We start from the raw sequence: 13,181 nt of genomic DNA, 5'->3' as shown, positions 1-13,181 counted from the left end.
CATAAATTCACAGTCTTATACAATGCACAATTTCAAATTTTAAAATGATTCTCAACACAAGCCCAACATTCTGCTAAATTCTAAATTCGAATTCTAAACACAGCTCACCAATGGAGCACAGCCCTTTTTTAGGTGAAAGGACAGATACAAATTATGACACAACTGTTGACTAAAAATTTAAAACAAATAAAATACTAGAAATAAATCTAAATTACTTAACAAAACCACAAATTTTCCCAAAATATCCACTTTATTCCACTGCCTCTCGAAACAGATACAAGTAACCATACAAATATAAATTTAAGATATGCACTTCTTCTCTTCCAACCCAACGCTCTAAGTATACTCCATATGGTCTAATGAAAATTTAACTTACCTTTCCATAAGTTTCTTGACTGCTGGCAAACTGACCTCCAAAAAGCGAAAGCAAAGACTTTATTTCCTGTATTGAAAATATTATAGAGAAAATACATTTTAACAAAAAGGAACTAAAAATGTACTAAGGGAGACAGGTATTACATGACTAGAAAATAAGAATAGGCTGAAGATCTAACTGAGGCATTTAAGCTTCAACATCAGGCAACTACAATTTAGGGTTCAGAAATAATCTAATAATAAAAACCACAGGTAAGTAATTTCTGAGAAATTTTCGACAACAGAAGAGTTAGCAAACACTTGATCAAAAAATTCCCTGATTTTGGAAAGGAAAAAAACAGGTTACACAAAGTGCAGATTAGTAAGACTGACAATTGACGAATAAAGTTAAAATGAAAATCAGACAGATGATTTGAAGATGTTTGGAAAAGAAAAAAATAATCAGCCAGGGCATACCACTATGTATTCATTAAGCACAAATAACTATCTCATCTTCTTTCTGTGTAAAGTTACAGAACTAGAAACAGAACTAACATAATAGATACTTTAAAAGCATCATTCATGCAAAGTTGAAATCTGTCTAGATAGTGTTTACATTCTTTGAAGCAATCACTTTGTACTGATAAACCCAAATAATTATACAAATTTTATAATTTGTATGACTAACAAGTTATCTCCTTAAATCACATAAAACAGGTAGAATCACACTCTTCCATATAGGTCTCATGGAGGATGGAACCTAATGAGAGATAAGTGTCCCACTGCTGGCTACCTACTATCCCCTTTCCTCCCAACCAGAAGGAAGAGCCTTTAACACCAAGCCCACAGCCATCAAAAGGGAAACTATACCCAGACCAGGAAGTCCCCCACTCCAAGACCAAAAAGAATGAGAAGTTCAAGCTACTAGTGCCATTTCTATTTTTTGTCCATGCAACAAATCATTTTTTAAAATTCAGTGTTAGAAGGGGCTGAATTCAGTCTAATCAGATGGATCGACCAAGAACTATCACAGACTACTGATAAATCAGTGAAGGCAGCCCAAAGGTTATTTTGCAGCAAAGAAAACACAAATCTGAATAGGAGACATCATGAGACTTAGAAATTAAATAGACCATAATCTGATTTTCAGCTCTTCCAAATACTAGCGATGTGGCTTTATACAAGAATCTTAAATCCTCCAACTTTTAGTTCCCTCAAATGTGAAACAGGAATCATAGCTACCTCATCAGGTTAGGTGAACTATAAAGAGAGAAGCATAGAACCTAGGTGGTTATTAAGGGAATCAAAATGATGAGGACCCTGATAACTGTCCTAGAAGTCCAGTGGCTCTAGAAGTCAACCAAGACTGATAGAGTTATAGCACTTAAAAGAAAAAAAATAAAGTTATAGATTAAATTACTTGATCTTGCATGATTGTTGTTTGTTCTATATTAAAGCATATTGTAAAGTCAGTTTTACATTTAAAACATCCAAGTATAACCAAGTTAAAACACCAAAGTTTGCTGCTCCTGGAATATACTGTTAAAAAGCTGCAACAAGCTAAAACACAAAGATCCTAAGAGTTAGGTGGGGAAAAAAAGTGAAAGATTAAAGTTTTATGGCATAGCATTATCTCTGCTACCCAAAACTTAGGCAGCCACCTAAAACTGAGAATAAATATTATAACCCAAGTTTCAAATTGAAAAGCAAAACATGTTTAAACTACTTCATCAATCTACTTGGAAAAAGCAAAACACAAAATGTTCATTAATCTTATGGCAAATTCAACTTTCCAGTTGGGACTCTTTCTATATTGGGAATAAACAATAATTTATATTGAACATTGGATATAAAAATGTAGCATGATCTGGGGCATGTGTGATGCGTTAATTCCATGAGCTTTTCTATTATTTCAGCTACTTGCTTTTTCATCCATTTAAAAGGTTGCTTCAGGACAAGCAATAAAATCCAGGAGTTTGAACTTTAGTAAACACTATTTAGTACAATAAGTACTACATTAAGTAGCTGCCAACTATACTTAGCCCTGATTAACTCTATCAGAGGTAAAACTGGACCACACTTATATTCCTGATCTCTCATTTTAATTCATAAAGGCAGCCATTCATTATAGCTTCTTTGCTTATCAGTTCCAATGCAGATGGGCCCAAAAGGATAGACTGTCCTTTGGATTGCCTTTCCCAGAAGAGATTCTATATCACTGATTTTAATATTTTAAGCAGCCAGGTATGGCGGCTCCACCTGCAATCCCAGCACTTTGGGAGGTCGAGGCGAAGAGATAACTTGAGACCGGGAGTCTGAGACCAACCCTGGCAACACAGTGAGAGCTCCCATGACCCCCTCCCGCCCCCTCACACCAACACTCAGCCTCTGATCAACACCCGGCTCTACAAAAGTAAAAATAAAAAAATTAGCCAGACATAGTGGTGCACCTGTAGTCCCAGCTACTCAGGAAGCTAAGGTGGGAGGATGGCTTAACTTGGGTCTTTGAGGCTGCAGTGAGCCACGGTCACGCCACTGCACTGTAGCCTGGAAAACAGAGAGACAACTGTCTCCAAAAAAAATTTTTTTTTTTTTTTTTGAGATGGAGTCTCACACTGTCACCCGGGCTGGAGTGCAATGGTGTGATCTCGGCTCACTGCAACCTCCACCTCCCAGGTTCACGCAATTCTGCTGCCTCAGCCTCTTGGGTAGCTGGGATTACAGGCGCACACCACCACATCTGGCTAATTTTTTGTATTTTTAGTAGAGATGGGGTTTCACTATGTTGGCCAGACTGGTCTCGAACTCCTGACCTTGTGATCCGCCTGCCTCAGCCTCCCAAAGTACTGGAATTACAGGAGTGAGCCACTGCGCCCGGACCCCCAAAAAAATTTTTAAGCAACTAATATGTGCAAGTCCCTGATCTATGTAAAAATACACACACATTTATCTTAGGGAAATTATGGTCTAGTAGAACCAACAAAACCACCTCACAACTGAAATGTAAAGTGTAAAAAACAGTACATGTTCTTAAACAGTTAAAAGCAAAAAAGTATTACAGTACAAGAGAGTAAAAGATTACTTCAGTTTGAGAAGTAACATTTCATGGAAACTGCCTCAATCCCTGAAAAAAATCTAACCCAATGACAGAGGAATTCAACTTCCAGGGATGGCAAAAGAGGTAATTCAGATTAAGCTTCTTGCTGAAAAGAACTAGAAAAGCTGGCCATCTAATTGAAGGCATAGAAAGATAACAAAAATTACCAAACCAACATCCAGGAGAGGACAAAAATTCCAAGGTGGAGCCACTTTTTCCCTGAGACATTTACAAATCCAAAAACAGCTGCAAGAGTGCACAGCCCTTCTGAGTGCCCGATAGAAAGGGAAAAAAAGAGAAAGGGCCACCTGGGGGAGAAAAGGATACTTGATGAACCACCTAATTTACACTAGGATGTCAAAAAGCTACACTCTGTGAGTACATGGGAATCAGAACACAAACAGGGCTTAACACCTGAAAATGAGTTAAACCCATCCTAGATTCCTCATGCTCCTATGCGTTCCTATCTTCTTCAAGAGGATGTACATCACCCCAGCCCTCAAATTATTTTTTCAAATAAATTTTCAAATACAACATCTGGCATATATTTAAAAAATAGCCCACTATATGAAACAGAACAAAAAGAAACAATAGAAACAGACCCACAGGATCCCTTTTATCATATACTTTAACATAACTACGCTTTCTACATTGAAGGGGATTCAAGAAAAAAATAAGAATTTTGGCAGAGGAGGAAAAACTACAGAAAGGAAACTGTGGATCTGAAAAATAATCATGTAAAACATATAAAGCTAAAAGAAATAAACATGTGATTAACTGTAAATGAATACTTCCTATGTAAAAATCAATAAAGAATGGGAAAGACCCAAACCAGACTAAAGGGAGCACGGAGAGCAAAGGTGAAAGCAGGAATTCAGGGAATAATGAGTCAGTTTTGGCAGCACTAAGGACTAGGTGGGAAGAGAAAGCACAAAGGAAAGAACCATGCAGTGGTGGACCTTGAATGCCCGACTAAAGATTTTCATCTTAAGAAAAATGAGGGTGTAAAACAGAACAGAGTTTTTGGAAGAGTAAACTGTCACAAGTGTAATACACTAAGAAGAATTTACGACGGAAAAAACAAGTAAAAATCACCAAGTACTAAGGTTGTTATTCTGGAGACCACAGTCTAACCACTCCATTGTCACTGCATTGCCTTACTTTACACAGTCACACTCCTGAGCCTCTCTAGTTCTGGTCCAGTATTCTCTAAGTGGTATCTTTTCTCTCGTACTTCAGAATTATCCTTCTAAAACACAAATAATCTTGTCACTTCCTGGCTTAAAATGAAAAATAGTCAGTGGCTACCCATTATATCTAAAAATCTGAACTCCTGGCCAGGCGCAGTGGCTCATGCCTGTAATCCCAGCATGAGGCGGTCACAAGGTCGAGAGATCGAGACTATCCTGGCCAACATGGTGAAACCCCGTCTCTACTGAAAACACAAAAATTAGCTGGGCATGGTGGTGCAAGCCTGTAGTCCCAGCTACTCGGGAGGCTGAGGCAGGTGAATCACTTGAATCGGGAGGCGGAGCTTGCAGTGAGCCGAGACCGCGCCACTGCACTCCAGCCTGGCAACAGAGCGAGACTCCGTCTCAAAAAAAAAAAAAAAAAAAATCCAAACTCCTTAGAATGGTGTCAAAACATTTGCAAATCTAGATCTTACCACCTCTCTGGCCTCAATGCCCACTACTTCAACCTCCCTCCCCAAGCCTTCCAAATTATCATAACCAATCACACCTCTGTGCCTTTAAGCCTGTTTCTGTTTCTCACAGAAGGGGGCTTTCCAATCCTCTTCACCAACAGAACATGTCCTTTGTCAATTAAGACTTAATTAAAAATTTATTTCCTCCAGAAACTCAAAACATTAATACTGCATCAATGCCACAATCTTCCTTCATGACTCCTAAGGCCAATGAGTTAAACACAACTGAAGAAAATCACAGAATCTTAGCATGATTACAGATATACGACTTTCACCTTCAGCTGGTTTTCAGCATTGCTCTAATACCTATGCTCTTCACTCAATCGTTTTACTTTTCCTTGTCAACTCTCCCCTTTGGTCTCAATGACTATTTCAAGTTTTACTATTTCAAGTTTTACTATTTGTCTCAATTTCCCCCATTCAACTGCTGGCCCATCATCTCTCAAGAAATAACTTCCACTCATTCATTACCTACAAAACAGGCCCTCAGGCAACTACTCCACACCCACCCTAATTTTTCTTGTCCAATCTCCCCTCCTACTGAAAAGAGAACCCCTCCCACCATGCCCTTGTATCCCTTCTCTTCCCATCAGCCTACAAATACACTCAACCTCAATCTCATTCTCTCCATGGGGAGAATCCTCCTTTCACCCTAGGTCCTCCTCAAACTGTTAACCAATTTCTTACTTTCCCTTATGCTCTAGCTAAGGACACTCAGTCTATCCTATCTCCCCTTCCTCACTTTCCAGTGATTACTAAACCAAGCCACCTGGCTTCTCCTACTAAAACTCAACATATTCGCTTCAGCAAAAATCACCAATTAATTATCTTCTAATTGAGAATATCAATGACACTTTTTCATTCTTTTCTCACTAAAAAGCAACTGCATTCGACATTATCCATTTGTCCCTGCTTCCTAAAATTTTACCCTTCTGATTTCTGCGGTCTCACATCCTTCTGGCACTTGCCCATCTTCTTCATGGCCTCCTCCAACTTTCCCTTAATATCAATGCTTCCAAGCATCTATACTTGGCCCACTACTCTTTTGACCTTATCCTTTGAGTAATTTCTTCCCCGCTCCTAGTTTTCATATGAAGAAGACTCCCAAATATTTATCAGTAGTCCAGATCACTCTGCCATACTCTATGCATATTCATATATCCACCGCCTCTTGGTCATCTCAGGTTGATGTTACACAACCACATCAAATTCAGTGTAAACAAAATTTAAATCTTACATCTGCCTATGTTTTCTATTTTAAATGGAGACACTCCTACCTATATACACCCCAGGAGTCATACCTGACTGGTGCCCCTTTCCCACATATTCAATTAATCCAGCCTTAATGACTGTATGGCCTAAATATTTTCCCAGTCTATCCCATCCTCTTACTCCTTGCCCTAGGTCAGACTTCTTAATCTATTAACAAGACTATTCCAACAGACTCCTAGTCTCTGGCTCAAGTCTTATTCTTTTCAAATCCATCCTCCATAGTGTTGTCAAACTGATTTAATTTTGTGGTCACTTTTTTACTTAAGGCTTTTCAATAAATCCCCCTTCCAAGCTCCAGGGTATTCAAGGCTATCATTTTCTGGCCTCGATCTACTTCCCTTGCTCTCTTCTTACCAACTCTCTGCCACATAACTAGTGACCCAGTAATAATGAACACCTTGTAATTCTAATTTACTGATTTATCTCCTTGGCCCTCTAACTCCTATTCATCCTTTATTTCAAGTGTCATCTCCTCTGGAAGCCCTCTTAAAGGCCAACATCCCCAACCCCTCAGGTAGATTAGATTTCCCTTCCACGTGCTCTCATATTTCCATGTGCATCTATCACTGCACTTACCGACGCTCTTTTGTCATTCTACGCCTATGTGTCTGCTCAGCCCTTACTCTAAACAGTAAGCTCCTAGAGGGCAGAGATTGTTTACATTATCGTTACATGCCCAGCGTACCGATCTTCGACTACATGCATTCTGAAAACGTTTCTTGAATAAATAAAACACTCTTCTCAACTTCTCCATCATCTAATCCCCACCACCATCCCCTCCACTGAGCTTGATCCGCAGATTCCAATACTTCAAACACCAGCCTGAGCATTTGTTAGCTGTCTCTATTCTCCGCTAGACGAAGAGCTCCGGGAGTGAGATGACCGGTCATATTCACCTGCCTAACTCCGGTACTTGGTACACGGTCAAAAGAATGAATGAAAAGTTTAAGCAGGCCGAGGGGTTTGGTCTCGGACTTCTCTCACACACTCCCTCCGCCAAGCTCACCCCGCCCGAGGACTGGGGACGCGTGACCCGCGCTGACCCCCGAATCCCAGCTTCCTCGGGCTATGCAGATCACCTCCACCCACTCCACTCCACTCCACTCCAGCGTCCTCTTCCGTCGGAAGTTCCGGAGGGCGCTACGGACTCACCGGCAGGCGGAACTCCAGATGCTCTTGCGCCATGAGGAGCAGATACCTGTTAAGGGTACACGACAGCGCCATTGCAGCTGCCCAAAGTGCGCCTGCGCGGCCCGCGCTAGGTCCCTCTTTCTCCCTCCCAAAGCCGAGTCTCCACAGAGACAGAGCCTGAAGGGCCGGAAGCGGAAGCTCTGCGAGGCAGGCGCTATCCCGACGTTTCTCGCGCTCCGAGTCCGAAACTCCGGCCGCTGTGGGAGGGGCTTCCTCACCTGCGAATGCGTGGTGGTTAGGGGTCTCCCAGCGCTGGTAGCTGGTGAGCGGGGACGCTTGGTTTTCAGAAGCAGCCTGTGATAATAAGACAGTATATTTCCCAGTTATCGTTCCACTTGGAGTGTGCTTCCAGCTTTCTCTACAGCCCTTCAAAACCTGTTCTTCAAAATTGGACTGAAATTTCACCATTTCCTTGGAAATTTCACCATTTCCTTGAAGGTTTGTCTAACCAGCACAGCTTTGGGAACTGATTTAGTTGGACCAGTCATTTAACAGTATATTTTTCGTATTTATGTAACAACTTTTCGAGAGCACATGCCTTATAACCCAATTATAATAAACTCTTGAGGTCTGATATAATCTTTTATGGTTCACTCTATTCTTAACAAAAACCAAAAGAATATCTTCCTCAAAGTAGGCAATAATTATTAGGTTGTGTTGTTAGACTCAGGACTAAAATCCACAGCCAGCCATAAATTAAAACTTGGAGAAAGTTCACACTGGCACAGATTTCATAGCAGATAGTTTATGAAATATATTTTAATTGCATATTCTATGTATATATGTGACTTTTTTTTTTAAGACAATCTTGCTCTGTCACCCAGGTGAGTGCAGTGGCGCAATCATAGCTCACTGTAACCTTGAACTCCTGGGCTCAGGGGATACTCCTACCCTAGTCTCCCAAAGTGCTAGAATTACGGGCTCAAGCCCTCCCTCCGGGCTATTTCTGCTTTTGAGAGTACCGAGCCCTTTGCCCTATTACAAATTATTTCTTTTGCATTTCTCTGTGGTATTGTACAAGGTGCAAAAGAGTATGTATCTGGCATGTCCCCAGCGGCATGTGCCAGAAACGTAGTTGATGCGTAGTGGTAGTGATTAAGAACATAGGCTGTGGTGTCAATATTAGATTCAAACCTCACTTCCACCATTTACCATGTATATGCTCTTAACCTCTCCGAGCTTGAGTTTTCTTTTAAAAATGGAAAAACACACTGCCTCCTGCAAAGGACTGTTACAAGGATTAAGTGGAATAATGTTCATAAAGTGTTGAATATAACATCTGGCATATTGAATGGGGCCAATAAGTGGCACTTGACATTTTTCTTAAGAAAATCACATGAGAATTTTTGTTAGCAAGAGATCTGTTTTTGTTAGGAATATGTCTCAAGTTCACTTGTGCTAAGTGACTCTCAGAAGCATAGCTGTCTCTTGACCCCAAAACTTCAGAAAAGGGGGTAAAAGTACTTTGAGACAAGAAAAGAAAGTTGTTTACTATTTGAGAAGAGAGGCCAAGGTTGGGACAGAAAACCAATGAGATGTTGGGGGAATGATGTGCAGTGCTTGATATGCCCCATCCCCAGAACTTGTCAAATCTTCAGCAAAATTAATATGGAATTTTGATGGGGCAACTTTATAGAGAATATCAAAGAATTGCTGATTTTCATGCCTGGATTAACATGATGCTATATAGAGACAAATGAGACTACAAGTCCTGGAGAACCCAAATGGAATCAGGTGTCACTGATTTTTCACCCAGCTCCTTTGTGCTACAGTTCAGGACTAAATCTATACTAAATCTCCACCTCAGAAACCAGCAGGAGAGTATTTACATCATGAATCTAAATTGTTGGATACCTGGTCTGGAGAAGTAGAGATTAACCTTGCACAGGCCACTAGAGTTAGTGTGGAACTACTGTGACATCAATGAAACTGCCTTTGAGGGACTCACAGCCAGACCTATTCAAAGTTTTTGAGCTTACAAGAGTGGTTAAGAAGCAGCAGGAGAATAAGGATTTTGGAATTTGGTGATCAAACTGCATCCAGAGACTTGCTTTTTTTTTTTTTGTACTGTAAGGAGCAAGGAGGTTCATAGTCTGACTTCTGGGAACTGATCCAAAGTTCCATCCATGTTCCATCTTCTAGGGCAGACCTCTTAGAACCTGTCTCCTTCTGTGAGACAGCTATTGTGCAAACGTTAAAGCCTCTGGTATAGGCCGCCTGTTACTAAAAAATCAGAAGACATTCCTGGGAAGTAAGGATCAGAAATTGGAAAGGGGAATTTTGAGTTTTGGTTTTAATATGCCACTTAAGTATTGAGGCTAGTAGGACACACTCAGAGAAATGAATAGAAAATTAACAGGTCCCAGCAGCAGAGGTCATATGTAATATCAAAACTGCCCATGCATCTATCTCAGGCTGAACATCTAACACTTGAAAAGGGTCTAGGTATCACAGAGAACCATAGGGATTTGTACACCAATAAGAGGGAGAAAAGTTATCTTCATATGTATTAAGACTATGATTTTTGCAATTAGTAAAAAGAGGCTTCTGAATAGTTTTGAGAATAAAATTTTATTGGAATAAGTTATATAAGAATTGCACAAACTTTACTGTAGCAGAAGCATTACTGAGGTTTGAATTTCTTGATGTCCCAGAGGGGTCTCCCCTTTTGTCAATCTTAATGAAAATAATTTAGGAAAAGAGAGAAATAATACTGCCTACTCTAAGGAAACAAGCCTGTATGAGTTGGAATTCTGAGGCACCAATTCAGACTTAAGCAGCTGGAGCTGATTTAAGTATGACTCAGTTACTTGAGGTCAAATTTCCAACAAGATCCCCAGAAGCAGAGAAATGTAGATCCCATCCTCTTGTCTAAAGACTCCCCAAAACAAACTTGAAGCCCTAGTTACAAACTATGCCCTCTAATTTGCTACCTGGAAAGCAGGTTCTATGCATAGAAAAATATGTGAAGGGAAACAGGCTTTTTCCCTTCTCCAATAAGGCTTTCCCTTATTGGAGACCCAATAAGGCTTTCCCTTATTGGAGACCCAATAAGTCTTTGAATGGGATGCCATTTATTACTTCCCTTGGCAGAACTTGTGAACCAGAGGTAACAAAGGTTACAGTACATTTGCCTCATTTGAGCCACGTCTTTTGTCCTCCCTTCCTTCCTTAAATCAGAACCAATCATGACTTCTAAACAAAGAAAAGCTTCTGGCAAGTCATTTAAAGTAGGTATGCCTGTCATCTTCTACATGCTTGTTAAATCACACAGATTCTTGTTTAACCACAACTCCCAGTAATCCTCATCTCTTGCTCCTATTTGCTTCCCATGAGTAGGAAAATTATTATATATAGTATAGTCAGTCTCAGGTCCCATAAAAGAGATTTTCTTGAGAGTCTACCATAACAAGGCCCAAAGGGGAATTGTACTTAATCCTATAGGGCACAGGTTCTCAAACTTGGCTGCACATTGTAATTACCTGAGGAGTTTTTTAAAAATACCGAGGCCTGGAATCTATCCCCTGTGATTCAAATTTTATTTGGCTGGTGTATGGCCTTGATGTAAAGATTTTTAAAAGTTCCCCAGTTGTTGATTTTATGTGCAGCCAAATTTAAGCACTACTTATGGCAGGAGTTGTCAAAGTGTGGTCCTAGGACAGGCAGTATCAATATCACCTGGAAGCCATTTAGAAATACAGAATCCTCCCCCACTCCCAGACCTGCTGAATCAGAAATTCTGGGAGTAGGTCTAGGAGTGTGTTTTAAAGAAGCCCACCAAGTGGTTCTGAGGCACATGAAAGTTAAAAGAGTAACTGCCTGAGGAAAAGGAGGATGGATGGACTGGCTGTGAATCCCAGGAGACTCAGGTACCACAGATAAATAGCATGTTTTATTGTCTTCTAACTGCCTTTGAGGAGTGAATTTATGTGATAAATTTGCAAAGTGTTTCAAATATTTTTCTCAGAGGAAGATGTAACAAGAAGAAAATCTTCTTCTTTTACTAGCTAGATTGATAATCTTTTTGTTGTTGTTGTTGTTGTTGTTTGAGATGGAGTCTCGTTCCATCGCCAGGCTGGAGTGCAGTGGCGCAATCTCGGCTCACGACAACCTCTGCCTTCTGGGTTCAAGCGATTTTCCTGCCTCAGTCTCCTGAGTAGCTGGGACTACAGGCGGCCACCACCATGCCCGGCTAATTTTTTGTATTTTTAGTAGAGACGGGGTTTCACCATATTGGCCAGGATGGTCTCGATCTCTTGACCTCCTGATCCACCCACCTCAGCATCCCAAAGTGCTGGGATTACAAGCGTGAGCCACCGCACCCAGCCAGTAACTAATCTTGAGAGAATCTCTTTAGCTGAGAAAATATCTAGAATAATCCTACGTTAAGTTAGGTGATTTCCTATGGGTTAGGTATGTTGGCTAGAACTAGGGCTTCAGAGAAAGTTAAAACATGTCTAATGAGAAAGTAAGAGAAATGTGTTCCAAAAGCAAGGAGTGAAGTAGAGGAAGACAGCAAGGAAGACGGCAGGAGCTATACAGCCCTGTAAAAGTTTGGCTATTAAATTCTTGAACTATCTAGTGTGGGTGAATTCTTTGGAAACTCAGACATTTCACAACTGAGTTATATATTGATCATGGATACTGACCTGAAGGACATAATGCCAGGAAGGTCCAGCTGACATCTAGGTTATACCCTTGATTTTTGGATTGAAAGTTGCCTGAAATCAGGGTCTTCAGTCAGATTTTGGTCTATTATGGTAACATTTTAAGGAACTCAAGAGATTACAACAGATTTACTTACCTGGAATATGAGTCAGTCACTAGGCTAAGGCAATGGAGATGCAAAGACAAATTTAAAAATAAATCCCCCAGCCACAAAACAGCTCAAAATCCAGTGGCAAGAAATATCCTACATCTTTGCTAGATTGTATAAGGTTTATTCTAGGAAGATAAACAAAATACCATGAAATGAAGCTGAAGAAACAATATTGCCGAGGTTGGGGATGAGAAGTTTCAGTGAAGACTTCATGGATTAGGAAACATTTGAACCTGGACTTTAATGGAAACAGATTTTCAAAGGTGTGCCCAGTTTAGTCGTAGTAGTAAAAATGGCTAGCACTTTGGTATAAGAGCAGGAAACAAAGCTGAAAAGGCTGATAAATTATCTTCAGGGTAAATGGCGAGATTTTCATAAGAAAATTGCATGATCAATTTAGTAATTTAGTCAGTAATTTAGGAAGAACTCTGATGAGGCTATGTTAGAAAGGGAGCATCTGGGGGCATGAAATCCAGTCAAGAGTTTCTAGCAACATTCAAGGAAAGAGAGAATGAGTATCTGCAAAGGCAGAGACACTGGGCACTGAAAAGAATGAACTGATTTCTGTTTCAGGTACCTTCAAGGGGACAACCCGGTGCCAAAACTTTTTGTGTGTTTCTGAGGGCAGTGTTTAGGATCTGTGGGTCTGACAGAACACTCAAGCATACATGTTCTGTTTGTTCAATGTGTAAATGTGTTGAGAGGAGACAATAGGGTGGGAAAGGACAAAAGCAGGGGGATAG

General features: G+C 40.4%; 1 protein-coding gene across 5 annotated transcripts in view; it reads right to left on the bottom strand.

The window, feature by feature from the left end:
- The window catches only part of TRMT11 (tRNA methyltransferase 11 homolog), a 91,016-nt gene extending 83,202 nt beyond the window's left edge, over positions 1 to 7,814 (bottom strand). For 2 of the 5 annotated variants that reach the window (XR_008681071.2, XR_008681070.2), the window contains exons 1-2: positions 7,581 to 7,737; positions 377 to 442 (exon numbers count right to left, since the gene is read on the bottom strand). Coding sequence is in view for 1 of the 5 variants with exons in the window: in XM_004044642.4 (XP_004044690.1) it covers positions 377 to 442; positions 7,581 to 7,652 (138 nt within the window). In the remaining 4 variants the exon portion in view is untranslated. Of the gene's footprint in view, positions 1 to 376; positions 443 to 7,434; positions 7,548 to 7,580 lie in introns of those variants that run through there. The other 3 variants (XM_004044642.4, XM_063707837.1, XM_063707838.1) reach the window with 3 other exon arrangements.
- Between the last annotated feature and the right edge of the window lie 5,367 nt (positions 7,815 to 13,181).

The sequence above is a fragment of the Gorilla gorilla genome, chromosome 5, assembly GCF_029281585.2.
Source record: "Gorilla gorilla gorilla isolate KB3781 chromosome 5, NHGRI_mGorGor1-v2.1_pri, whole genome shotgun sequence".
Lineage (NCBI taxonomy): Eukaryota > Metazoa > Chordata > Mammalia > Primates > Hominidae > Gorilla > Gorilla gorilla.
The sequence above is the reverse complement of the archived record's forward strand: the minus strand, read 5'-3'. Positions and strand labels throughout refer to the sequence as shown.